We start from the raw sequence: 27442 nt of genomic DNA on the forward strand, positions 1-27442 counted from the left end.
CCTGGAGTTTCTAAGGGGATCTGTGAATAGACAGCCAGGCCATGGTTTCCTGAATTCTGGAACCAGCCGAGGCTTCTGTCTTCTGCCACTGACTTGGTGCATAGGGCTCTTGCTTGCTATCTGAGAGCCATGGGGGAACAGAGATGGTACCCCATATCTGAGAGCCATGGGGGGAACAGAGACAGTACCCTATATCTGAGAGCCATGGGGGAACAGAGACAGTACCCCATATCTGAGAGCCATGGGGGGAGAGAGATGGTACCCCATATCTGAGAGCCATGGGGGGAGAGAGATGGTACCCCATATCTGAGAGCCATGGGGGAACAGAGACAATACCCCACATCTGAGAGCCATCGGGGGACAGAGACAGTACCCCATATCTGAGAGCCAGGTGGGGGCAGAGACGGCACCCTATATCTGAGAGCCATGGGGGAACAGAGGCAGTACCCCATATCTGAGAGCTATGGGGGAACAGAGTTCCTTCCCATACCTGGGATTGACAGAGGGAACCTGTTCTTTCTTCTTTGTAGCTCTCAGAACCCAGCTGTGTCCTGTCCCTAGAAGGTGACAACATGGCTCTTGGTGTTTCTTACCACCCCAGTCACTGAGACCTCGGGGATTTTGAGTTCTGTTAAATCCAGCAAACTACTTTTCTTGAGTTGGGCCCCATGGCCTCCTGAAACTCATCTTGTTGCCTAAGGTCCTGTCCGTTTTCACCTTGGCTGAGGGTTTCACCCCACTGACTTCTAGTTCATTTCTTTTCTCCCTTTTCTTAGCCAACTCTCTCTCCTTGCTCAGCTCTCATCTGTGCACACTTCCTGAGGGCATTTACTCTTGTGACTGTAGTTTGCTCGCTCTATGTTCTCACTGGAGTTCTTCGTAATGGGGGTAGGGGCCACAAGAGACTGAGTTTCACTCTTCTGTTCTAACAATTTGTATTTATTTTATATTATTTTTATGTGTATCAGTGTTTTCCATGCATGTTTGTGTACCACGTGTGTGCAAAACCCAGGCCAGAAGAGGGTTCTGGTCCCTTGGAACTGGAGTTATAGACAGTGTGAATGCTGGAATTAAATGTGTACCTCACTCCTAGCTCAGTGATTTTCTTACAAATAGTTTATTTAAAATTTGATTTTAAAATGTATATTTACAGTAGGATGTTTGTTGTAGCTACAGTTTAGAAACCAATAACTTTGCTTTAAAGTTTGTGACCTTGAGTATGAATTTCTGTCCATTTTCTCAAATGCCCACTGGACTTTCTTATCTAAAACAGAGGTGTCAGATGTGGTCAGTCAGCGTTTGCTCGGTGGTGTAAGCCAAGCCAGCTGTCTGATGTGTGCCCTCGTTTCATTTTCTGTTGGGCCATGTTGTTCAGTACAGGAAGTGAGAGCATCAGCTCCCTGTTTAATAGACTTGGAAACTGAGGCTTGGGATTTAAAGCAGAAGGCTCCATGTTGCCACCAATTCTCATGTGATTGATTTAGACTTTATCTCCAGATGTGTGGCAGAGACTAACCAAAGGGTTGGGTTTACAGTCTGTATAGAGAAAGGATGGAAAAAGAAAATTATCTCTTTTCCTTCTCAACTGGTTTGAATTATTTTATTTCATGACATTGTGAAGTTTTAGGGATGGAAAGGTCTCGGTCATCTACGTGTCTGCTGGTGTCACATGAAGCAGCTAATCCTCCTGGGCTGTTAATTCTCAGCTGACTGATCCAGGAACAGGGATCCTTAGAAGTTCGCTTTCTGCTGCAGAGGACTGCCTATTGCTTGTGAAGCTTAGAAAAAACCAGAAAAGTCACTGACACCATAGAAAAGATGAGCTCTTTGGGCACCTTAGCCTGCCGTGTCTGCCTGTGTATCCATACGCCGTGTTTACTGGGGACAGCTGTCTTCTGAGCGTCTGTGTCTGCAGTGTCATTTGTGCTTCGTCTCTTCATAGGTTTTCTGTTTCACATGTTCTTGTGTGTGTGTTAGAAAGTAGCCCTGCACATGCCATCCCAGAATTTCTTGTTGTCAAAACTTTTGCTCATAAATGCCAAGAGCAGAGCAGATATACTGAGGCACCCGTCTGGGGTAAGTGGGCCGTCTTAGTAACGTGGTGTTTGTATTGTAGTGTGGTAACCCTTCAACTCACTTGCCCTCGGAACTTAGCTGTATAGTTTGCTGACCAAGAGTCACACACAGGTGCCAGATTGCATTGATTACAGTCTGCTCATGGGCATTCTGCGTGTGCAACCACTGGGTGTCATTCCTTCTCTGTAAAACTATATTTTCTACATACAGTATGCTGAGGGTTATGTGATAACTATCATTATTAATTGCTTCTAACTAAAAATAAAATTCCCTTAGTACTTATTTTTCTCTCTGTCTTAAACCTTAAGGTAAAATTAAGTTCTTACATTGCTCATATCTTCTCAGTAACTGTCAGCCCCAGTTTCAGGGACCACGACTTAGGTTGGCTGTTTGTGATCACACGGCTACTTGGCCTTGCATCTTCCTTCCTAGCCCGTCTCCTCACCTACCGTTGCTACTGTAGTTGTTGCTTCTTAGCCTTCCTTTTTTTTCTCTTCGTCTTTTGGTCCTTTCCTCCTGTTCTGCCCTTGTTTTTCCTTCGTTCTTTCACTGAGTCAGAATGTGAGTGACTCCACGGGCATGTCCTCTTTTAGACGATGAGTAAGACACAGTCCCATCTGCTGCAGGGAGTCTGCAGTCCGGCAGCACATGCGTGTGGGCCGGTCTGGTCGGTGTACGGCGGCGCACACAGGACGGGTATTGAGAAGCCTTGGTGGAAGACTTGTGGAACAAGTGATATTTGTGCTGTGACCTAACAGCTGAGTCAGGGGACCACGATTTCAGAGCGGCATATGATTCATACTAATCTGTTGGTCAGTCAGGATTTTGAAGAGCTTCTTAGAGTTAAGCAGATTGGTCAGATTTATCCCCAGAGCTTTCCAAGGAACTGTGAAGTGACGCGTTGCTCCTGCCTCGCAGCGCCTCTGTGAGTCACACTGGTAACTTTAGAATGCAGTCAAAGTTGGACTCACCTTTCAGACAGATAGGTCACTGATGAGAAGTCCATTATTCTGGTCTGTCTATTGTTGGTCTGTTGTCCTTTATAAACCACCTTGAAACTCCAGATGACAGCATGTCGCCTCATTGCCCAGAATCCTGTCATTCAGGTAGTTAGGCAAAGTAGAAGGTCCTCTGCCCATGGTGTCCGAAGCCTTAGCTGGAGCAGTCCCATTGCCTGGAAACACGGCTTGCTTAGGGCCCTGACTCTGAGCCCTCAGCCCCTCTCCATGTGCTGCCTGCTGTGTCTCAGATGGCCCAAGTGACTCCTTTGTTTTTTATGCCTGGATTTGAGCTGAGATGGCAAGACCAGCTGAGGGCTGATGGATACTGTTTCTTTCTACATGGTCATTTGCATAGCTAGCCTGGGCATGTGCAGGGTGTCCTGGTCATCTCACATGGCACCTGGCTTCTCTTAGAGCAAGGGTTTTGAGAGTCTTGTGTGTAGGTTTGGAGGCTGCTTGAGACTCTACCTGGATGTCCCGCAGCGTCCTTTCTGCACACCTTCCCTGTGCAGTGCCTGCTGCACATGTGCCCTGTGCATGCTCTGTGGGCCCGGGTACCCAGAGGTTTGGCTCACTAGCTGCCTGAGGAGATGCTCTGTGGAGTTGGCATGCTGTCCTGCTGTCTTTTGTTTCCTCTGGCATCTTTGCCTCATGAATGCCAAAGACACAGAGGGCGTGTAAAGCCTCAGAAGGTCACTGTGAGCCGGGTTCATACAGGGACATGTCACCACTAGGACTGTTTCTCCATCTTTTGCAGTGCAAGCCCTTGTTATGAATGTGATGTTTGAAGTGTCGTCTCAGGCTCAGAGTGAGGCAGCTTATGCTATAGGTTTGGTTTTAGGGATTCCAAATTCTCATCCTGCAGATCTATAGCACTCCGGTACCTATGTGGAGTTAAAAGGTCAGTTTTAACTAAACGGAAGTTATCTGTGGGAGTGCTGACTTCCTATGGATTCCGAAGGCTTCGGAGGGGAAGCACTGCACCCTAGCAGGCTCTGCTTTGTAAAGCTGCACTTTCACAGGCCTCCTGAACCTGCAGTATGGGTGAAGACTGCTCTTGCTACTGCACCCTAGGCAAGGCTGGCATTCTGTGTCAGCACATTTAAATGCCTGCTTTCACAGGATAACTGCCTAATGGGCTCTCCTCATATTCTCAAATAAGCACTCCTGCTGTGAGAAATGTTCTGCACACTTGTTACTGTGTACACGTAACATGGAGTTACTTCTGGAGCCCAGCTCCCCAGTGCTGGAGCTGCTGTACTGGGAAGTGTGTGTATTTCAAGTTGGCAGGCAGTGCTTATGCACCTACCTACCCAAACCCTGCTGTGTTAAAAAGGAGACAGAAACTTAAGGATGGATTTTGATAGTCAAAAAAGTTTGACCCTCTTTTTCTTAAACTTGCCCTGAAGAAACAGGTACATTCGGCTGATCGTTGTTTGTGCCTTACTACACACGGTCTTAACTGCTAACGTATGGTCAGGATTGACCACTGCCCAATCAATCCCTCTCACATATCTCTCTCAGGCAGAGCCTTATTATGTGGCCCTGGCAGAGTAGGAACTCACTATGTTGACTAAGCTGGCCATGCTCTTGCAACTCCGCCTCCTGAGTACTTAAAGATGTGCACCGCCATGTCAGCTCTCAGGTACCCCTGTTCAACTCTGTGTTAGACTTTTTGTTGCTCTCAGAGAATTTAGTATCAGTAGAAAACTGAGCAAATGATTCTGTCGATTAGCAGTTGGCATTGGGTGGGTTAAAAAAGGTTATCGATGATGTCAGTGGACAAGAAACTATCCATTGCTTAGGGTGGTTCTGTATCCAAAGCCCTGGTGTTCCCCAGATCGCGCTTAGTTGCTAGGTTCCTCCTTTCGGGAGGTCTGTCTGGCAGATCTGTTTACTTACACCACCACAAATAAATAAATCATTTGAGAAGCATGGCTGTGCAAAGTGATCGAGTACCCCCTCCCCCAATCTGTCTACTAGTGCTATAACTGGTATTTACATTGTGGCTGGACTGAGGTTATGTCTGTTTTCTGTTTGAATTTAACTGTAATATGTGAATTTCTACTTTGTATATATATTTAAAAGCTACCTTGTCTTTTGTTTGGGGGAAATGATAATTGTCTGTCATATCTTGCTCCTTTCCCCATTTGCTTTCTGTCACACTCTATAGAACCAAGTGTTAAATCCCTGCTGTGTGTAAATGTACATTTCAAACACTTGCATAAATCACACACTGTATACTAAATGGTAAGCTCACTCTGTGTGTGTGTCTGTGTGTGTGTGTGTATACAGTGTGACCTACAAATACTAGTTTTTCAGATCTTCTAAAATGAGCTTATGCCTACACAGAAAAGGAGGATCACACCCCCAGACCCATGGCGCTTTCTATCGTTGAAGTAATTATCTACATGAAATAGGTTCGTCTCATGTTTTCATGTTTTGCTTCTTGGTAGATACAACATAGATCAGAACATAATATTCCCCTTGTAGAAGAACACAAACAAATAAAAATGTACCTTTTCACTGTTACGTTACTTTTCAAATTATAAATGGCACAAACATTCTATGACTTTTGCCAATAATACATGTCACCTTAGTTTTATAAAGCGTGTGTGTGTGTGTATGTGTGTGTGTGTGCGCGCGCGCGCACATGCCTATATGGCTACAGGCCAGAGGTCAAGATTGAGTATTTTCCTTAGTCACTTTCCACATTCCTTTTGAGGCAGGGTCCCTTACTGAGCCTGGCATGCACAGATTTAGCTAGGCAAGTGCTGAGGGAGCCCCGTGGTCCCCGCCTCTCACCAGGAGCTGGGGCTGCAGGCTCCAGCTGCCATGGCCCAGCATTTCACACAGATGCTGGGGATCCGAACTCAGGTCCTCAGGTTTGCACAGCAAGTTTTTACCAGGTGAGCCATCTCCCCAGCTCAAGTTTTTAATTTTTAAATCTTAAATCCTACTAACAAAATTGTTTTTGTTTCATAATTCCTATTCTCTCTACCATAAAACTGTTCATCTGGATGCACATACTAGCTAGTACACGGCTCTCTGAGCCTCCGGTGCCTCTTCATGCCCTTCTTAGCTGCTATGATCAACAGCCTGTTTAATAGTACGATCTCTGCGCTGCTCTCCTGAGCCCATCAGCTTCATTTTATTTCTCTGTAGCTCGCCCCACACAGCTGTGTTGAAGGCATTTAGACCAGTGCATTGGCCACTCACTACCCAGTGCCTGTCCCCAGTACTGCACACTGCACACAGTGCTCACTCACTACCCAGCGCCTGTCCCCAGTACTGCACACTGCACATAGTGCTCACTCACTCCCCAGCGCCTGTCTCCAGTACTGCACACTGCACACAGTGCTCACTCACTCCCCAGTGCCTGTCTCCAGTACTGCACACTGCACACAGTGCTCACTCACTACCCAGCGCCTGTCTCCAGTACTGCACACTGTACACAGTGCTCACTCACTACCCAGCGCCTGTCTCCAGTACTGCACACTGCACACAGTGCTCACTCACTACCCAGCGCCTGTCCCCAGTACTGCACACTGCACACAGTGCTCACTCACTACCCAGCGCCTGTCCCCAGTACTGCACACTGCACATAGTGCTCACTCACTCCCCAGCGCCTGTCTCCAGTACTGCACACTGCACACAGTGCTCACTCACTCCCCAGTGCCTGTCTCCAGTACTGCACACTGCACACAGTGCTCACTCACTACCCAGCGCCTGTCTCCAGTACTGCACACTGCACACAGTGCTCACTCACTCCCCAGTGCCTGTCTCCAGTACTGCACACTGCACACAGTGCTCACTCACTACCCAGCGCCTGTCTCCAGTACTGCACACTGCACACAGTGCTCACTCACTACCCAGCGCCTGTCCCCAGTACTGCACACTGCACATAGTGCTCACTCACTCCCCAGCGCCTGTCTCCAGTACTGCACACTGCACACAGTGCTCACTCACTCCCCAGTGCCTGTCTCCAGTACTGCACACTGCACACAGTGCTCACTCACTACCCAGCGCCTGTCTCCAGTACTGCACACTGTACACAGTGCTCACTCACTACCCAGCGCCTGTCTCCAGTACTGCACACTGCACACAGTGCTCACTCACTACCCAGCGCCTGTCTCCAGTACTGCACACTGCACACAGTGCTCACTCACTACCCAGCGCCTGTCTCCAGTACTGCACACTGCACATAGTGCTCACTCACTACCTAGCGCCTGTCTCCAGTACTGCACGCTGCACACAGTGCTCACTCACTACCCAGCGCCTGTCTCCAGTACTGCACACTGCACACAGTGCTCACTCACTACCCAGCGCCTGTCTCCAGTACTGCACACTGCACATAGTGCTCACTCACTACCCAGCGCCTGTCTCCAGTACTGCACACTGCACACAGTGCTCACTCACTACCCAGCGCCTGTCCCCAGTACTGCACACTGCACATAGTGCTCACTTTGTTTTATAGTAACAACGTAGAGTATGAGTCCTGAAAAATAAAATTCTTTGGAGAAAAAATTGGAAATACCTGTCCTTTCTGCTTTTGAAGCTCCACTGAGGAACTAAACAAACAAATGATCTGTGTGTTCTTTCTTAGTGAAGAACACAGAATGAACAAACCAGGAGGCAGAGGCAGTTTAAAAGTTGGTCTAGACACTTGTATTTGAATGAGGGTTGGAAAGCTGATAGCAGGAAAGAGTACGGTTGAGAAGCACTTATTTGCATGGGTTGCATAACAGCTTTTGATGCAGGTAGAAGTAAATATTATAAATAACATTTTCACCAATCTTAAGACATTCCTACTTTAAGAAGTAAAAGAGGCTGGAGAAGAGATGGCTCAGCAGTCAGGGGCACTGGCTGCTCTTCCAGCGCACCCGTCATGCACTCCCAGCCAACATGTGGTGGCTCATAATCACCTGTCATTCCATTTCTGGGGAATCCAAAGCTTTTTGGCTTCATTGGGCACCAGGCACACATGTGGTGCATAGATAGACATGCGGGCAAACCACCTATGCACTTAATGAATATGTAAATATAACTTATTTATATTTATTTATGCAAATTGTAGGAAACCTTTGTGGACAAGCTAACAAGATAGTTCAGTTCTATTACCCACTAGCCTAATGAGAGGCTCTTGAGTGAGTCTTTCTGGATCTCAGTCTCATTTATAAAGCTTAAGTAGTTAATAGTAAGTGTTCCAAGGCTGTTGTTACACTGTTCAGAATGTCAGCATTTTGAACAGTGTCGGGTGTAGACCTGAGCTGCATGGGACCCACATGGAGGAAGGAGAGACACAGTTTTCCTCCGACTTGAGTACGCACACTGCGGCACATATAACGCACCTACACACATGTGCATGCGCACATGCGCGCACACACACACACAGAACAAATAACTTCAAAAATTTTTTTGATAGATTAAAAGTCAGTATAAGGTACATAAACTAGTAAATATACTGTATATTTGTTTAATCCTTATTTTAAAATAATTTAATTAGGAAGAAAATTGGTTTTGTTCAGATTTTTCGGGTGTGTTGATTTTTAGATGCATTGCTCTGTAACTCATGTTCCATACTCCATTCCATCAAATCTTAAACCATAGCTTGCACTTGACACAGTGTGTTCCTCTACTTCGAACTTTTTACCTGTTCAAAGAGTTCTTCTTCTTTGCCTGTTTATAAATTATAAAGAAAAAAATCATTTCTTACCCTTATATATGTAAAGAAACCTAAAATGGAGTATATTGGTGAATTTGTGCCTAAACCTTCAGTGTCACCAATGATAACCTAACATTCTGATCCCTGGACTCTTCCTTAGTTGTGCGGCAGTTTCTTTACTGTGGCAGGGTTGCTTGGTAAACCTGAGGCTCGTGAATTCAGCGGCACTAACTGGCCAGCAGGTCTCAGAGACCCTCCTGCCACCACCTTGCAGCGCTGGACTTCCAGGTGGCCCTCACCCCACCTGGCTGTGACGTGGTGTCAGGGATCTAGTCCGCTGAGTAGCAAGCACTTAACCCTGAGCATCTCCTCGGCCAGCGCCTCAGCGTCTGATGTCACGTCACCTCCTCTTAGCGGGGAGAATAGAGGCCCAGGAGATTTTAACGATTTGCTTCTAAATGAGCAGATTTGAGCATATTTTGTCACGACCAAGGCAGGGATTGGGCGTTCTCTTGAACTCAGTCTCTGTCACGACCAAGGCAGGGATTGGGCGTTCTCCTGAACTCAGTCTCTGTCAGATTTCCACACCAGTTCCCCTTCTTAAAGGTGTTAAGTACATTTTGTAGTGTTGACGTTGACCGTTCGTTCAGTGGTTGTGAGTATAAAAGAACACAAGTATAATATAGCAAGAAAAATGGTATAATTATTAAAACTTACAAAGTGTTGTGTTTTGGCTATTTCCAAGTTTCATGTTATGGAACTTCTCTTTGTCACAGTAATAACCTGATTGTAAATTCGTGTGAGTATCAGTTGGGTTTAAAGCAGAGTCTGGCTTCATATTTTAGAGGTTCATACTGTTCTGTTGCTTTCTTTTTAATAGAAAAAATGAACACACCAAGTCAGTCTCCACACAAAGATTTGGGGAAGGGAGCGGAGACCGTGGAAGAATACAGCTACAAGCAGGAGAAGAAGATCCGCGCGACTCTGAGAACCACAGAGCGAGACCATAAGAAAAGCGCCCAGTGTTCCTTCATGCTGGACTCAGTGGCTGGGTCTTTGCCAAAAAAACCAATTCCAGATGTGGACCTCAATAAGCCTTACCTCAGCCTCGGCTGTAGCAACGCCAAGCTGCCCGTCTCCATGCCCATGCCTATAGCTAGAACTGCGCGGCAGACCTCGCGGACTGACTGCCCAGCGGATCGGCTAAAGTTCTTTGAAACACTGCGCCTTTTGCTAAAGCTTACCTCAGTCTCGAAGAAGAAGGACAGAGAGCAGAGGGGACAGGAAAACACAGCTGCTTTCTGGTTCAACCGATCAAACGAACTGATCTGGTTAGAGCTCCAGGCCTGGCACGCAGGCCGCACCATCAATGACCAGGACCTCTTTTTATACACGGCCCGCCAAGCCATCCCAGACATCATCAATGAAATCCTCACATTCAAGGTTAACTATGGGAGCATTGCCTTCGCTAGAAGCGGAGCTGGTTTCAATGGTGCTTCACTAGAAGCGCAGTGCAGAGCCAGAGCTCCGCACGGGGCGAGCAGCGTGGCCCACTCAGCGTACCACGAGCACCTCCAGCGCCAGAGGGTCTCGTTTGAGCAGGTAAAGCGGATAATGGAGCTGCTAGAGCACATGGAGGCGCTTTATCCGTCCTTGCAGGCCCTGCAGAAGGACTACGAGAGATACGCGGCGAAGGACTTTGAGGACAGAGTGCGGGCACTCTGTCTGTGGCTAAACATCACAAAAGACTTAAATCAGAAGCTGAGGATTATGGGTACTGTTCTGGGCATCAAGAACTTATCAGACATTGGCTGGCCAGTGTTTGAAATCCCTTCCCCTCGACCATCCAAAGGCTACGAGCCGGAAGACGAGGGTGAGGACACAGAGGGAGAACTGAGAGAGCTGGAGAGTGGGACAGAGGAGAGTGACGAAGAACGAACCCCGAGTCCAAGAGTGCCGGAGCTCAGGCCGTCCACACACAACTTTCTGGATACCCATTCGCGGGACTGTGTGTCCAGGAAACTTGAGAGGCTCGAATCCGAGGAGAATTCTGTGGGCTGGGGAGCGGCAGACTGTGGCGCCGAAGCCGGTGTCAGCAGGCTCTGTTTGACTTCTATCTACAGACCATTCGTGGACAAAGCTCTGAAGCAGATGGGGCTAAGAAAGTTAATCTTACGACTTCATAAGCTAATGGATGGCTCCTTGCAAAGGGCTCGTGTGGCCCTGGCGAAGAGTGACCGTCCAGTGGAGGTAGGTTTCAGTGGGTGCTGTGCCGTGATGTCATGTCTCTAATCCCACTTGCTGTGTTGTACTGATCATAGGGACTTTAATGTTCTTAGCATCTCAGGGCGTAAACGGCAGATATAATCGCATGCATGGTTATTGCCATAAAGTAATATGGTAAGGGGGTCTATGAATTTAATGAACGGAGTGCAAGGTGGTGTGTGGATGGAAGGCACAGCCGTGTAAATACCAGCTGGAGAAGGATGAGCCAGGTGTGAAGTCGGGAGCCGGTGCTGGGTGAGTGCAAGCTGCACAGGAGTCAGTGACAAGTAACAGGCAAGACTTGGTTCTTATTCCCACCTCGAGCACAGTGTCTGTAAGTGGAGGGGTGCGCGTGTGCATGTGTGCTGTGTGTGCTGTGCACTTAGGTGTGTGTGTGTGTATGTATGCGTGCGTGCGCATGCGTGTGTATGTGTATCCTGAGTTTATTTTTTCTTAGTCATGTTACTAACTGTTTCAGGCAAAGAGCCACAGTTGGCTTTAAGGCTCTTTTATTAGTTTCAAAGAGCAACTTCAGGGCTAGCCCGCTGTAAGGCTCACAGCTGCCAGGAGAAGGGAGATGGGACAGAGAAGAGATGGCCATACCACTGGAGTCAAGCTGGCATGGAGAGCAGCCACATGGCAGGAGAGGAGCTTTAGAAAAAGTAAAGCCCAGAGTGTGAGGACAGCAGCTGAGAAGAGAGAGCAAGAGGAACAGAAAGGTTGCGCTCGGCCTGTGGGGCTGTCTGCTGCAGCTGTGTGAGCAGCTGCCAGGGGCCCGTTTTAAGGTCTAGTAGGCAGGTCCCAGTTTCTAGAGTGACTGACTCTGTCTTTTTGATTCTCATCCTTCTGTCTGGGAAATTCATGTACTAATACCCTCCTGTCTACCCAGAGAGTTAGTGAGGCCTCAGCAGGGATTTGTATAGATGGTAAAATCTATGTACATCCAATACAAACTCCTTTATTTTTAGGATTATTGTTACATCACTTTCCCCCATTAAAGCTAAGTGTAAATTACTATGGGTTTTTCTTTTCTTCGTAAAATGTTATTTTACCTTTAATCTCTTCCAAATAATGGCATATTTAGAGGCCTTTGAAGTCTTCTGGTAGTGAGGGCTGAGCCCCCAACCCTGAAACACCACGCCAGCCTGTGCACCCCGGCTTCACTGTTGGATGCTTCTAGATGGGTTTGTGCGGCGGACAGGGCAGAGTGTGTGGCTATTCTGTATTCTGCCTCTGTGGCTTCTGGGTGACATCATTGACGGGTTTTATAGAAAAGAAGTAACATGTATCTGTGATGCTTTTTCCCTTCTGTGTGACTTTATAACCCTATTCCTTATGATTAAATTACTTGTATCTGGTGTTTGTAAATAGCATTTAGTAATCCTTTGGAAGTATGCTTAACAAAATATTTTCTCCCTAAAGCTTTATTATATTTATTGTTTTAAAAAAATTGTAAGCTAGAAATAACCAGAGTCTGCTTGTATTTGTTTTAGTAAGTTGAGCATGCCCTGTTTGAATTCTGTGACTGTTGCTCTCTAGGGCTGCAGACTGGCCTCCCCAGCACACACTCAGACACCCTAGGTGCACTCCAGTTAGTGGATGGAGCACTTGTCAGACAGACTTCACTTGGGAGGCACTTGTCTGTGGTCTCAAAGAATGTTCTATGAGAGACTCTCAGGTCATCACATGAAACATATTTAAACCCCTGTGTAGACTCAGTGCCAGCAGAATTTCTCCTGGAGCCAGGACAGTGCATTGTGTGTGTGTGTGTGTGTGTGTGTGTGTGTGTGTGTATAAACTCTGGTCTTCCACGCTGTGTACCTAGAGCTGGCCTGAGGTCTTTGTGGCTTCCTGGTTTATCTTCTGGTTCCCCACTCCTCTGTGCAGACCCCACCTGGATTTCAGCGGCCTTCTGATTTCACTTACCTTACTGTGATCTAAATTCCCACAGCTCAAGTGTCTGATAACCATTTCCAGATAGCGGGCCAGGCTCCCTGAGCGTGCACAGTGCTTCCAGCCTCCAGTGCCTGCCTGTCTGTAGATACTGCCTGTGAGAACAGGGCCCCTGGCCCTTCCCAGCAGAGACTGAGCATGGCTGCTGCGGTATCCAGGCTATCTCAGGGATGTCTCCTGTGTACGCATGGGCCTGTGATTACCTGTCCATCTACCTGTAGAGGGTGGTGCCCTTGCTGTGGTGCTAGTGTGGCATCACCTCCTTGCCCCCGTTAGTTTAGTTTAGTTTAGTTTTTCTTCTGGTGAGAGCCTGTCTAGTGTGCTTGTGCTCTTTTACCCCATGAGGACTAAACATGGAGCTGCCATGTAGAGTTCCTGCATTTCCCTTTGCTGTTGTCCTTGCCTAGTTAGTGCCCTTTCCCAGCACTCCTCAGTGAGCTTGTTTACTTTAGTGTAGTATGTAAGATACCAACACTGCTTGACTGCATCTGTCATAATACCACAAATACTGAGAAAGTGCTGGGTCACTCACTCACTTCTGAGATTAGAAATTATCATGTAAGCCGGTTGTGGTGGCGCACGCCTGTAATCCTAGCACTGAGGGAGGCAGAGGCAGGCAGATCACTGTGAATTCGAGGCCAACCTGGTCTACAAAGCGAGTCTAGGACAGCCAAGGATACATAGAGAAATCCTGTCTTGAAAAACAGAAACAAAACAACAACAAAAAAGGCTGTTGCTTAGCCTCACCAGGTGGCAGACGGTGTCACAGCTCCAGTTTATCCCTGAGGAAGCTGGCTTAAAGAAGAAGTGACCCCCAAGTCACAGTGCTATGCGCTATTGGCGGAGTCTAAGCTATCAGGCTTAAAAATAGGCCAGCGGTTTCCAGGCCTGACTACACATCAGCATTACCCAAAGAGCTTTAATAGCATACATGCCCATCCTGGATAGCAAAGTAAAACCTTCTAATGTGGAATTCAGGACTGACATTATGAACCAGTCTGTGGTCTTTGCAAGTAGCCAGTCTAGCACAGTGCAGGTCTGCATCAGCCACTTGTAGCACCAGCAGTCCTCCTGCCCTACGGGTGGTGAACATGCGTTACTGTGAAGCTGCCATGGCTAACTTATTTGTTCCATCGTTGTCTGTCTGATTTCATAAGTAAAGTTACAAGAGCTCTGATTGAGTGACAGCCTTGAAAGCACATGCTTGCTTGTTTGCCTAGAGGTTTTCTGTGTTAAAACAGATTTACATGGGGAAAGCTCTGCCACATGGTTTTGACAGCTGTGCGCCAGCTGAATCAGACCTGACAGCAAGATCAGAGCTGGACGGAAGTTGCAGGGAGAGCTGTATCCCATGGCAACGACATAGCAACAGCACAGCTGGGACCAGAGCCAGTAGGAGCCACTGACTGACAGTGGCCTGGGCCTGAGGAGAAGGGTAGGCAGCACCAGGACATGAACCTGCATGTCTGGCTAAGCCGTGCCTGCTCTTGGCAATGTTATGCTGCCTCTTAGAGCTAACATTTTGTCTCACCTCAGCTTCTCCCACATTCACCCCATGTCTGCTGCTCCATAGACTTTCCAGTTTATGGTGCAGTCCTTAAGTAGCACAGGAACAGGTCTGAGAACCAGGGACTTACCTTCACACAGTAGGCCAGGGCCTATACAGTCCATGGTGCTGCTGCTGGGGGAGCTGGAGCAGAATTCAGGTGGGTGCCTTCGGAGTGTTCACCATTAACTTATCGGTCAAAAATGGGCTCGGCATCCTTGTAAGAAGGCAGATGCTGACCTGAGCCTGGCTGATCCTACTAACTGGAGATCAAGAGTCTTTTTCTCAGAACCGGTGATCTACCAGGGAACTCAGTGTGCTGTGGTGGACGTGACTGAGTAACTCAGCACACATTGGAGAGACATGTGGATTGTGAGAGGCATGCTCCCCAAAGCAGCATTCAGGCAGAAAGTGAGTCATCTGTCAGGGATTGACCTGTGTAGAATCACAGAGCGCAATTGCTAAGGTGTAAGGTCTGACATTGGTCTTCAGGGTTGGTGTGGTCAGTGTGCGTGTGGATATCAGGCTTTGGGGCTAAAGTAAGAGGCTGTGGCCTTCACAAGTCCCAGTGCAGCTCTGAGGAGGACTGAAGGGAAGGCAAGCCTGAGAACGAGGCCCTGTGGGGCTGACTTGAGGCCAGTGGGGAACTGTTGAAAACCAGCATGTGTGGCTGTCGCTAGGATGCATAGATGGTAGAGGTGCTCATAAGGAAGAGCCCATGGATGTCAGTACAGTAAGGTGACTGTGGACAGCAGTATTTGGAGAGCCACAGGGGAAACACGGGCTCAGGGAGCCATCTTGAAGAAGATAATTGAATTGTCCATCCAGTTAGCAACCAAGGTGCTTTGTAAGTTAGCTTCTGAGCCCTTGAAGGTTGCTCTACTTTGTATAAGGTGTCGGAGAGAGAGAGAGAGAAAGAGACAGAGTGTGTGTGTGTAGGGCCTCACACGGGCAAATACTAAGCCGAATCCCAAGTCCAAGTCTGTTTTGAAAATAAGAACCAGCCTGAGGACTACATGATGTTTCCAGAACCATATAGCTAATTAAATGACCCAAAGCCGGGCTTTCTGACTCTGTAGCCTTGATTCCCCCTCCCCCCCCCATTGGACTGTGATGTTTCTATGGTGCCAATCAACATGAACTCAAGGCATAGTGGTTCATGGCATGCTGTAGGGTGAAGGAAACCCTTAGACAGGTATAGGCTGAGTGAGGGAAGTTCTTAGGGGAGCAAGCAGCCTGGGCCAAGGGCAGCATTATGTATGAGCTTACGTATGAGGCCCAATGAAACCTTGTGTGCCAGCACTGAGAAAGGATGAGGGCACCTGGCTGGGGGACGGGGGGAGGGGTGAGGAGTGAGGCAAGGGCTTTAGTTGGTAGGTGGGGATGTGGCCTTGAAAGGGTCAGTGGGCTCTGTGCCTCTAGCAAATGTAGATTGCCTTGGATGTGGCTGAGGCTACAGTTTACTTGTCATCAGGTGAGTGTGTAAAGATGAGTGGAGAACAATAAAGTGTTCCCGAAGTGTCGAGGGAAACAGATACCAGTGACACCACAGCTACAGAATGAGCTACAGTTAGAGATGCAAGAAGTTGAGACTTTCAAATTTTGATGACCTCACTTCATAAAAGAGGTCAACGTTTTTTAATGCTGCTGCTGGTGAAGATGGTGGTGGTGGGGCAGGGCCAGAGGCTTAAGAATGAGGGGGGAAAAGTCCCAGGTCCCCCACTTACTGGGGGAAAGCTTAAGAATTTGAGCAGGACAGAGTGAAGTGACAGGTGACAGGGCTGCTATGGGAAGAGAGTGTCCTTTGCAGCATCAGGAAGTGTGACTCAGAATGTATGCAAGGCTGGCTGAACTCTCAAGTTTTTATTTTCATATAAGCAGCTATTTAGGAGTTTTACAATTTTTTTTCTTGCCTCTAGCAGTTCCATGATTTCTCAGTCTAGACAGAGTTGTAGATGGTGCTGTGTGTAGTATGTCCTGATGGTTTTGTTTAAACAACAACAACAACAACAAATCAAAACAAAAAACCTCTCATTGCTCTGCCCTTGATGAAAGTGTAACGTTTGGTTTTCTAACCCTCTGGGACTTTTGAGGTCTCTGTGTAAATGTTGAGTTGTTGGAGATCCTATTCATTTTAGAAGGAGAATTTTGTAGCTAAGTCAACAGGTTGTAGCAAAACCTATAGCCACAGCCTCAGGTCATGTCCTGCACACAGTTTTAATCTGTCCTGAACTTTCGCTGCAGTTCTCTGACTTTCCAGGTCCCATGTGGGGCTCGGATTATGTGCAGTTGTCGGGGACACCGCCCTCCTCAGAGCAGAAGTGCAGTGCTGTGTCTTGGGAAGAGCTGAAGGCCATGGACCTGCCCTCCTTCGAGCCTGCCTTCCTCGTGCTCTGCCGCGTCCTGCTCAACGTCATCCACGAGTGTCTGAAGCTGCGGCTGGAGCAGAGGCCTGCCGGAGAGCCATCTCTCCTGAGCATCAAACAGGTTCGTTTCCAACACTGATTAATATAAAGCCGTTTAGAGCCTCACATCCCATGCCAGAGGCTGAAGGGCCGCTCACCTCTGTGAATCACAGGACAGCACAGTTGAAGGCAGACAGGTGCAGCAGCTCACAACAGCAGGTCCACATAGGACATGTGTTTGCATCTTTGGTCAAGTGTAGGTGAGGGTGACTACTGAGGTCATTTGGGAGTAGGCTCCTTGTCACTTGCCACTTGAACAGAGTATCCAGTTGACACTCTGTACCAGCCAGAGCTTTTTCCTACATTGGCTCCACTGCCTTCCCGCTATCTCATTTTTCGTTATTGTCTTCCTGGTCCACCTGGCCATAGTTCTATCGTGTTCTCTGTATCTGCTAGCAGGCAGGTGTGCCTAGCTAGTCAAATACCTATCCCCATCCCTCATCAGATAGTCAGCTGTAACCCTGTGGGACAGGGTGGAGTCTACTTCACTAATGGGGCCCTGACAGTGTTAAATAGCAATTTATGTTAAAGCACTTCCAACAGTGATGGTACTAGGATTGATACAGTATTTTAGAGAAAAAAGAGAATAGAAATTTTCTGTTTTAAAAATTCAAGGATTAGTAGTAAATTCCTAGAGGGTGTTTAATACAGAGAAGTAGGCACAGACACTCTTGGAAGATTTAGCTATAGTTGTTATACCGTGACTAGCTGTCTGAGGGGCACTGAAGAGCTTCTCTCTATAGAAGCCAGTGTGTTTCTTGTTTTAGACAAATTGAAAAGCATAGAAAGGAACAAATTAAAAATATTCCTCTGTTCTCCTGGCACTGAAGAGACGACCACAGAGCATGTGTGTTTCCATCCAGCTGTCTTCCCTGCACACATACATTTCCTACACATAAAATAAGAGAGTGCATTGGTGTGTGTTTCTGATGTGTGTGTGTTTGTGCACACACATGTGATTCTTCCCACTTCTCTCTAAATACGCTATCAACACAAGACTTTCAATGGCCGCGGGGCTCCCTAGTGTCGGTGTACCCGCAGGCTTGTGGGTAAGGCTAGGGGCATCTCTGATTAGTTCTTGGGGGCAAGTGTAGTAGTCAGTAGTGAACTACCCACTTTGTAGAGTCTGGGAAGCTACAGCCGCTGTTCCTAGCTACTGCTCTGGAACTCTTGTGGCTGCTGCCTCTGAAACTCAGTGTGCCAGCATAGGTCTGCCCTCACCCCTGGGACCGTAGGTGAGGGCACCGTGTCCCAGCGCTCACCATGGAAGGGGCTTTCTCGGTTGCCTCTTTCTGTATTCTACCCCTGCAGTCCCTGCTACACTGGTAAATGCCGTGTTGTCATCCTTTCCTGTTTTCCTTGAGTTCTAATTTCATCAGACTAAGTTTAGAGTCAGCTTGGTTTGCAGCTTTTGGTAGTAGATGAAGCCACACACCGCAGCAGGCAAACCATGCTCTGTTACTCAGAAGCCGCCATTTTCTGTGGTATGTTATTTAAATCTTGGTTTTGGTTAAAATTCCTATTTCATGAGGTTTTTTTTTTTTTTTTTTTTTTTTTTTCCTCTTCTACCTCTTGTCTTATGGTGTACATTGGTAAAAGTGGCCTCACTAAGTGAGATTTGTTTTCAGTATGAAGCGATTTGTAAGATATATTCAAGCCGAGCAGTGGCCACTCTCTGATGTTTCACTGTGTTAAAGATGGCTGAGCTGACCCACACAAGCTTCTCAGGAGTCAGAAACCGTTTCAGGTTCCTCAGAGGCAAGGTCCCTCTGGGGTGTTTGTGAGAACTGGCAGCCAGTGTGGCCAGCGTGTGCAGTGACAGCTGTGTCTTGTGTGTGCTCTCTTGCAGCTAGTGCGCGAGTGTAAAGAGGTCCTGAAGGGGGGTCTGCTGATGAAGCAGTATTACCAGTTCATGCTGCAGGAGGTTCTGGACGGCTTGGAGAAGACCGACTGCGACATGGATGCTTTTGAGGAGGACCTGCAGAAGATGCTGATGGTAAGGGAGGGCGTGTTTCTCTGTTGCTAGGTGAATGTGGCAGTCTGACCTGCCTCTTTCTGGGTGATGTCGGGTGGGGACCTTTTCCCCCCTAAAACCATATTTTAAAAAGTCTCAGTGGTTTTTAAAATTGACATTTTGATCTAGCCTTAACCCAGTCCATTGCTGATTATATTATATTAGAAAAGAGATTAAAATTGGTTCTTATTTCATTCAATCCCCAAACAGTAGCCCTTTTTACAGTTTCTGAGGTAGGCACCGGGGACCTTTCATAGCTCAGGAAGCAGTGGGGAAATGAAGACCAGCTCTGGTGGGGACTGGCCACGGGAACTGCTTCCTTCCTGCATGTCCAGGGCTGTGGCCGTCTGCTGAGCTGAACTCCTCAGCTGCAGACGTGTCCACAGGGTGCTGCATCTCAGGCATGAGCCAAGGGCCGCGTACAGAAGCAGCCTGTGCCAGGGCTTGCCAGTGGACTGATGGGCAGGCACAGGCCAGGCTTCTTTCTTCCCCATGGAGCCTAGCTCATACTTGCTCCACGTGTCTAGTCTCAGGCTGACAACGCTACTCTTTCCTGCCAGAACTGACCCCTCCTCTGCCCACATAGGACCTACTCTGCGGATGTGGCTCTCTCCAGTCACTGAGAGTCCAGCCTTCAGGGCGACATTCATCCTTTCCTTCTTTGAACTCTCCCAGCAGTTGCAGTTGGATGTGCACTGTAGCACTACACAGAAACACGTAAGCAGGCAGAAGCACCCTGAGGTGGGGCAGCACCTGGAATTCTTTCACTTCCCGTTATGTGGTGGGGTTCATGTATAGGAAGAGCATGTGAGATCCTTAGGGACCCACAGGTTGCTATTCGAATACTTCAGGTGAAGGTGCTTGCTGTGCCTTGCCCCAGCCAGACCACAGCACCGTGGCCAGCATCCTACTTCCTCGGCTGGTAGACGGGAAAACGCCTTGCCAGCCAAGTGCAGGTCCGTTTCGTCCACAACGTGTTGTCCAGATGACATATGGCTTTGGAGTTATCAGCACAGGGTGGGAATTCACATTCTTAGTGGCCTCCCAGCCTTCGTAGGGGAGACGGAGGGTGGTGGGCACAGGGGCTTGCAATAGCCAGCGTACTATAAGAAATGTTTGTTTGGAATTATTTTCAGTTGTTTGGAGAGAACACGTAAGAGGACAGTGTGTAAAGTGGCTGCATTGGAAATTCTGGAGATTTCTGCAGTCAGTAACAAGTTGGGCTGTGAAGCAGTTTTATGTGGTTCTAGGGAACGAACCCGGGACCCTGAGATGGAAGGGTCTAGCCTTAGCCCCATCTTTGATTGTGTTTTAACTCTCGTTCCTCACTCCCCTCCACTGTGCCCTGCTGCTACCCTGTATGAAGAGTTCTTACAGGGGCCTGAAGGCAGGCGAGGTCTGGACTCAGTAGATGGCTGAATAAAGGGGCTCTAGGTGGGGGTGGGGACGTAAGCAGCATGAAGCGCTTGCTGTGCACCCCTGTTGTAGTTTTGGTTATGAGTAAGAAAGTGGAAGCATGGCTGTTTTAAAGCACAGTGGAGACAGATAAGTACCAACCCTTGCTGCCCTTGAGCACCCAGAAGGCAGTTGCTCCCTGAGCTCACTGGGAGGGTGAAGCCATCTTACAAGTCAGCCAACTGGAGGGGCCTGGCCTGTGTGAGACAGCACATGACCCATGAAGACTGGGTTCTTTCTTGTGTTCAGCTCCAGTCAGAGCAAACCTGAGCCTGCAGGGTCCTCGGCTACAGGCCAATGAGTGCAGGACCCAGAGCATTCAAAGATACAGAACACTGTCTGGAAATCAGTAATAGTGTCACAGTCAGTCAGCCGGGTGTGCACACTCAGAGTGCATAGTGACTCAGTCAGTGTGGTGTGCACACTCAGAGTGCATAGTGACTCAGTCAGCATGGTGTGCATACTCAGAGTACACAGTAGCTCAATCAGCATGGTGTGCACACTCAGTACACAGTGACTCAGCCTGCTGTGGTATGTACACTCAGAGTGCACAGTGCCTCAGCTGGGGTGTACACACTCAAGAGTGCACAGTGACCCAGTCAGCTGGGGTGTGCACACTCAGAGTGCACAGTGCCTCAGTCAGCTGGGGTGTGCATACTCAGGATGCACAGTGCCTCAGTCAGGTGTGGTATGCACACAGAGTGCACAGTGGCTCAGTCAGCTGGGGTGTGCACACTCAGGATGCACAGTGGCTCAGTCAGCCATGGTGTGCACACAGAGTGCACAGTGGCTCAGTTAGCCATAGTGTGCACATTCAGAGTGCAGTGACTCAGTCAGTTATGATGTGTACACTTGGGGTCTCATCAGGCAAAAGGGCCATGGGTTCAAGTCTAGCCTGGGCTATATAGCAGAACTGGCTCAAGAAAAGGAAAAAATGGAGGAAACAGGCTGGGGAGGGAGAAGGTCACCTTGGGTGTGTGACAGTGTGGGGAGTACTTGGGAGTTGGGCAGTGAGGCTGGGCTCTGTTTCTTCATGGCCATGTCACATTGAGTGTGAGAAGGTGGAGTTGTGTCTTCACAGCTCTGATGTAGAGAATGTGTGGTCAGCTCATCCCTTAGATCAGAGCGTGCACCAATGCGTCTTCTGCAGTAGCCTTCCTTCCAGAGTGCAGTGAGAGGAAGCTGCTTGTCAGAGGAACACTGTCATGGTTTCTTTTCTTGTTGCTGGAATAAAATAATAGTGGCAAAGCAAGTTAAGAGAGAAAGGGCCTTTTGTGGCTCATGGACCAAAGATACTGTCCATGCTGGCTGGGATGCCACAGTGGCTGGGATGCCACAGTGGCAGGAGCTTGAAGCATCTGGCTACATCACATTCACAGTGAGGAAGAAGAGAGTGATTGAATGCATGCAGCTGCTCAGCTCTTTCTGCATTTACACAGCTGGATCCCAGCCAGGGAATGGTGCTCCCCCCCCCCCCCCATACCCCCACCCCCAGCCCCCCAATGGACAGGTTGTCCTACCTCAGCACAAACAAGGTAATCCTCCATTGCAGGTAGCATAGTCAAGAGTCCCCACAGGCACGCCAGAGCTCATCTCCCCAAGGTTTCTAGGTCTGTCAAGTTGGCGATCAGTGCTAACCATCACACACTCTCAGCTGATGGAGAACTCAAGGTGGGAATTTAGGGATAGTCACTTGTAGTGGATACAGTCTCTGTACCCACTGACTCTGCATCATAATCTATATGTAATAAGCCTTGGACATTCACGTCACGGAATTGGGTCAGGAAGGGTTGGTGGGACACGCGCTGATAACCCTCTCCAGCTAAAATCAGTAAAGAACAAAACAGTAACTTCCCAAAGGAACCGTGGCCAGCTTCGTGGCGAGTCTTCGTGTGCTTTGTTTATATCACTACATTTTGCTGTATTCTGTGATTATTTGGTTACTTGGCAGGAGTCTGAAAGGCTGTGAATGTGTTGTCCCTGGAGACTCTTGTAGCTGAAGATGAGCCCTCATTTAGACAGCAGCTGGCTGTGGTGTGGCCTTGTTCCCCCGTGCCATGCTTCCCACAATCCTCCTCTGTCTCACCCCTCTGCTTCTATTGCGTGTTAACAGGTTAGGGTGTCAGTGGCTGACTTCTCTGAAGCATGGTGTTGTATATTTTGTTCCAAGGTATACTTTGATTACATGAGAAGCTGGATCCACATGCTGCAGCAGTTACCTCAGGCTTCCCACAGCTTAAAGAACCTGCTAGAAGAAGAATGGAACTTCACCAAAGAAATAACTCATTACATCCGCGGAGGAGAAGCACAGGCTGGGAAGCTTTTCTGGTAGAAACCTTGTGCTTGAACACTTTCCTTTCTGGCCCTTCCCTGTGAGGCGTGTGCACCAGCTCAGCTGTGCACCCCTCCCTGTGAGGCCTGTGCACCAACACAGCTGTGCACCCCTCCCTGTGAGGCCTGTGCACCAACACAGCTGTGCACCCCTCCTTGTGAGGCCTGTGCACCAACACAGCTGTGGACCCCTCCCTGTGAGGCCTGTGCACCAGCTCAGCTGTGCACCCCTCCCTGTGAGGCCTGTGCACCAGCTCAGCTGTGCACCCCTCCCTGTGAGGCCTGTGCACCAACACAGCTGTGCACCCCTCCCTGTGAGGCCTGTGCACCAACACAGCTGTGCACCCCTCCCTGTGAGGCCTGTGCACCAACACGGCTGTGCACCCCTCCCTGTGAGGCCTGTGCACCAACACGGCTGTGCACCCCTCCCTGTGAGGCCTGTGCACCAACACAGCTGTGCACCCCTTCCTGCCAGCATTCGGCTGTTGCTTGTAGCTGGCCTTTCTGTCCAGCAGAGGCTTCACCACCAGCTGGGGCTGATCTTCTCTGATGCCAGCCCTGCCCTGTTCCTTTCCCCCTCTGATGATGGCTGCATACTTACCCTTGCTCTCTCACTAGCTCATCACTGCCTTTTCTTGAACATTGTCGAGGTCCATAGTGATGTTGAAGGTTTATCTCAATGACTGACTCTGTTCTGTGTGTGTGGGTGTTCAGTAACACTAAATTAAATTGGGTGTTTAAGTTGTCTGGTCCTTGAGAAAGTACAGGTGGGGAGGGAATATTGTGTTCATCAGCTGTAAGAGATCACCTTGAGAGAAAGTTAAAAAATGGCTGTATTTCAGTTTACTTTGCTTTTCTATCCTATCATTTGGTTTGTTTGAGGCATTTTATGTCATCTTGAACATTTAAACAATAGCAGAGTAATCATGTGACCACCACATACAATTTACCATTATGGTTTATATTCAGTGCTGTGTAATAGAAGAAAGATGGGCTGAGCTGTAGATTTCTGTGTTTTCTCCTCGGTCTTGTGCTAAGAGGAAACTCCCACTGGTAACTGTTGCGGCAACAGCTGATTTGCCTCTGCTTTCTTGTTTGACCCCAGTGACATTGCCGGGATGCTACTGAAATCCACGGGGAGCTTTCTGGAATCCGGCCTACAGGAGAGCTGTGCTGAGCTCTGGACCAGCGCTGATGACAGCAGTGCGGCGGATGAGTTAAGGTTGGTGACACACTGGCTTTCTGGCCATTTCTTACTGTGGAGTTTTACTTCTGAAGGGCTTTGTTCAGACCGGACAGTGATGGACAGGAATTGTCAGTGCTTCTGGCTTTACGTGAACGCTTCTTTATAGGCGAACGCTTTAACATAGTGAAGACAGTGGATATTAACTGAAAATGGCTGCCACAGCAGTCTGCTCCCATGGTTCCTGCAGCATCTTTAAACGTTACAGTTTTGTTCTTTAAACCCCTGCTATCTTTTAATGCCCTTGGGCACATGTTTATACACGGCTTATCCCTTCTGTTGCACATTAGGGTAAACACATGGGACATGGCTCATCTGTTGAATTCCCTCCAGCATCTTCTGGTTGCTATTGAACCATTGAGATTATCTTCCCTCCCTCCTTCCTTCCCTCTTTCCTCCCTCCCTCCCTCCCTCTTTCCTCCCTCCCTCTCTCCCCCTTCCCTCCCTCCCTCTCTTCATTTCTGTGTGTGTGTGCGTGTGTGTGTGTGTGTGCGTGTGTGTGTGTCTGTGTCTGTGTGTGCCAGTGTGTGGGTGCTGTAGTTCTAAGTTGTTAATGCAAATGAAGAGTGGAGGCAGAGAGCTGGGCAGCAGCTCTTTGCAGACTGCTTGCCTGCCAGAGATGGATCTCAAAGGGCTGTCTGTGGAAGGGCATGGCTACTCCAGCTCCGTGGTGTCCTGCCCCTGTGGTCAGCTGTGGTGGCAGTGTGGTGCCACACAACTCAGCATGAGCCAGGAGATGGTATGAGGGGCTGGCTGTTGCACCACACTGGGTGTCTATTTCTTCTCAGTTATTATGATGTCTAAGAACTTGTCATATTGTCTAGAAAATTAAATGTACTGTGTGTCGACACCCCCTACGTGCATCAAAAGGGTTCAAGTAGTTACTACAGAGCTCTGTGGCTCAGGTTTCCTGGGATTTGAGCCACACTCTCAGTAGCTGCTTGTTCTATGGATGAAGGCCATATTGGTTGCTAGGCTTTGAAATTCGCTTCGTGTTTGTTAGTAGTTGCTCTTGTGCTCAGTGCCCCCCTATGTGAGCTAACTGAACTTTACCCCTGGCAGGAGATCTGTCATAGAGATCAGCCGGGCACTCAAGGAGCTCTTCCACGAAGCCAGGGAAAGGGCCTCCAAGGCACTGGGCTTTGCTAAAATGCTAAGGAAGGTGAGTCCACCACCTGGTCGCTGCTGCCCATCTCCCATCTTCTATCTTAGAGCTGAGCCTAAGGAAGTTTCCTTTCTGTGATCCTAGGACCTGGAAATAGCAGCAGAGTTTGTACTGTCTGCCTCGGTCCGAGAGCTCCTGGATGTTCTGGAAGCAAAGCAGTATGTTAAGGTGAGTGAATCCCCATGAGTCCCCGTGGTGTCCCTCAGTCCTCAGTCTCTCCGGCCTTCTGGAGAGGCTGCTTATTCACACACGTTCACAGAAGAACACACTTCCTTATATTGAGCTTGTTTGTAAATACAAATGATCAACCACAATGTATACGGTTATTAACTTAGTTATGCATAAACGGGTAAATACCTATTTAAAACAGTGACTATAATAGTGACTATAAACAATATTACTGACTTTGGTAGCCATCTTAGCATTTGCCCTCAGGTCTTCTGCACTCCAAGGTCTGCATGGCTCTTTGGCGATGGTTACCTTGGTCATCAAGTTACTCTTTGGGCGTAACTCTACACCTCTTTAGGTTGTTTGAGATTTGTCACTTTGGGACCTGCATATGACATGTCATTGGCAACTGTAAGCCAAGCCTGGGTGTGTTAGTTAGGGTTTCTGTTGTGATGAAACACCATGACCAAAGCACCTTGGGGAGGAAAGGGGTTTATTTCGTTTACAGTTCCATACCGCTGTTCATCATTAAAGGGAAGGCAGGAACCTGAAGGCAGGAGCTGATCCAGAAGCCGTGGAAAACTGTTACTTACTAGCTTGTTCCTCATGGTATCATCCAAATAGACTGGGCCCTCCCCTGTCAATCACTAATTAAGAAAATGCTCTACAGGCTTGCCCAGTGCCTGAGCTTATGGAGGCGTTTTCTCAGCTGAGGTTCCCTCCTCTTCAGTGACTCTAGCGTAGGTCAAGTTGATAGACAACTATTTAGTACACTGGGGATGTGTGATGGAGGGGTGGCTGCTGTGCACCCCATCATGGCAGTATAATGCCCCTGCCTCGTAGACCAGCCTGACAGTAGCGCTCACAGGCTATACCAGGCAGGCACACCCATGAAGAACTAGCCGTTGCACGTGGCACAGTGAAGCCCTGTACCTGGAGAAACTTCAGTACTGGCCCAGAGCCCTCCCAGCCCCTCGCCCTTCTTGACTCAACCTCAGTCAACGAGGTACTCGCAGTTCAGCTTGCTGTTGGCACTCACGCCTCTCGCACACACGTCCTCTTTCTGGAACCTGTTTGTCTGTCCACTCCCACGCTGAAACCCCTGGGCTGGCCTTGAATTCACTGTATAGCCCTGGTTGCCTTCTGAGGGCCATGAATACAGGCTTGCACCCTGCCCTGGCTGCTCTTGCTCTCACATCTCTTAGTTTAAGAATGGGCTGTTTCTTTTCCAGGTGCAGATTCCTGGGCTGGAGAATTTGCACGTGTTTGTTCCTGACAGCCTTGCAGAGGAGAAGAAAATTATTCTGCAGTTACTCAATGCTGCCACGGGAAAGGACTGCTCAAAGGACCCAGACGACGTCTTCATGGACGCCTTTCTGCTGCTGACCAAGCACGGGGACCGAGCCCGGGACTCGGAGGACAGCTGGGGCACGTGGGAAGCCCGGGCTGTCAAAATCGTGCCCCAGGTGGAGACTGTTGACACCCTGAGAAGCATGCAGGTGGGTGTTTGGAAGGGCCTGTGTGAAACAGGCTGTGGCCAATTAGAAACATCACCCCAAATGACCTGAAGTGTATGCCCCCTAGAAATGGGCCTGTGTGGTTCCCTACATGAATTGTTAACATGATTGTACTAAAAGTATCCCAGCAAGTTTGCTAAGTGTGTCAAATTGTACTGGAATGTTTGAAATGGCCTGCATGTTTGATTTATGTATTTTCAATTGGTTAGATTTGAAAGCCATAATTCCATTGATGAGTCCTAATTCCAGACAGCCCAGTCCCAGAATGCCTCTGAAGAGCAGGAACAGTGCTGCCCCCAGTGCTGCTTAGGGACGCCTCATGGCCTGCTGTCAGGAGGCCCCTCACACGTGTGGCCAGCATAGGGGCAGTGAGAGCAGTGTTCACACTCACCTGGAGCTCTGCTGGACCAGCTGCATCTCTCCCATCCCACCCACCTGTTCTTTCTCTTTTTTTTTCTTTTCTTTTCTTTTCTTTTTTCTTTTTTTTTTTTTCTGTTCTTTCTCTTGCATTCTCAGTCAAGCACGCCCACTCACTTGTTTAAGTCAGTCTGGCAGCCAGACATGTGTTCAGCTAACGA

General features: G+C 48.6%; 1 protein-coding gene across 2 annotated transcripts in view; it reads left to right on the forward strand.

Annotated features, from left to right (window-relative positions):
* Map3k4 (mitogen-activated protein kinase kinase kinase 4) overlaps positions 1-27442 on the forward strand; it is a 90171-nt gene that overhangs the window by 39125 nt on the left and 23604 nt on the right. For both annotated transcript variants that reach the window (XM_051164622.1, XM_051164623.1), the window contains exons 3-10: positions 9623-10992; positions 16751-16993; positions 18821-18967; positions 22611-22768; positions 23877-23993; positions 25077-25176; positions 25264-25347; positions 26580-26846. In XM_051164622.1, coding sequence (XP_051020579.1) covers positions 9623-10992; positions 16751-16993; positions 18821-18967; positions 22611-22768; positions 23877-23993; positions 25077-25176; positions 25264-25347; positions 26580-26846 — 2486 coding nt within the window. The remainder of the gene's footprint in view (positions 1-9622; positions 10993-16750; positions 16994-18820; positions 18968-22610; positions 22769-23876; positions 23994-25076; positions 25177-25263; positions 25348-26579; positions 26847-27442) is intronic.

The sequence above is a fragment of the Acomys russatus genome, chromosome 21, assembly GCF_903995435.1.
Source record: "Acomys russatus chromosome 21, mAcoRus1.1, whole genome shotgun sequence".
NCBI classification, from domain to species: domain Eukaryota; kingdom Metazoa; phylum Chordata; class Mammalia; order Rodentia; family Muridae; genus Acomys; species Acomys russatus.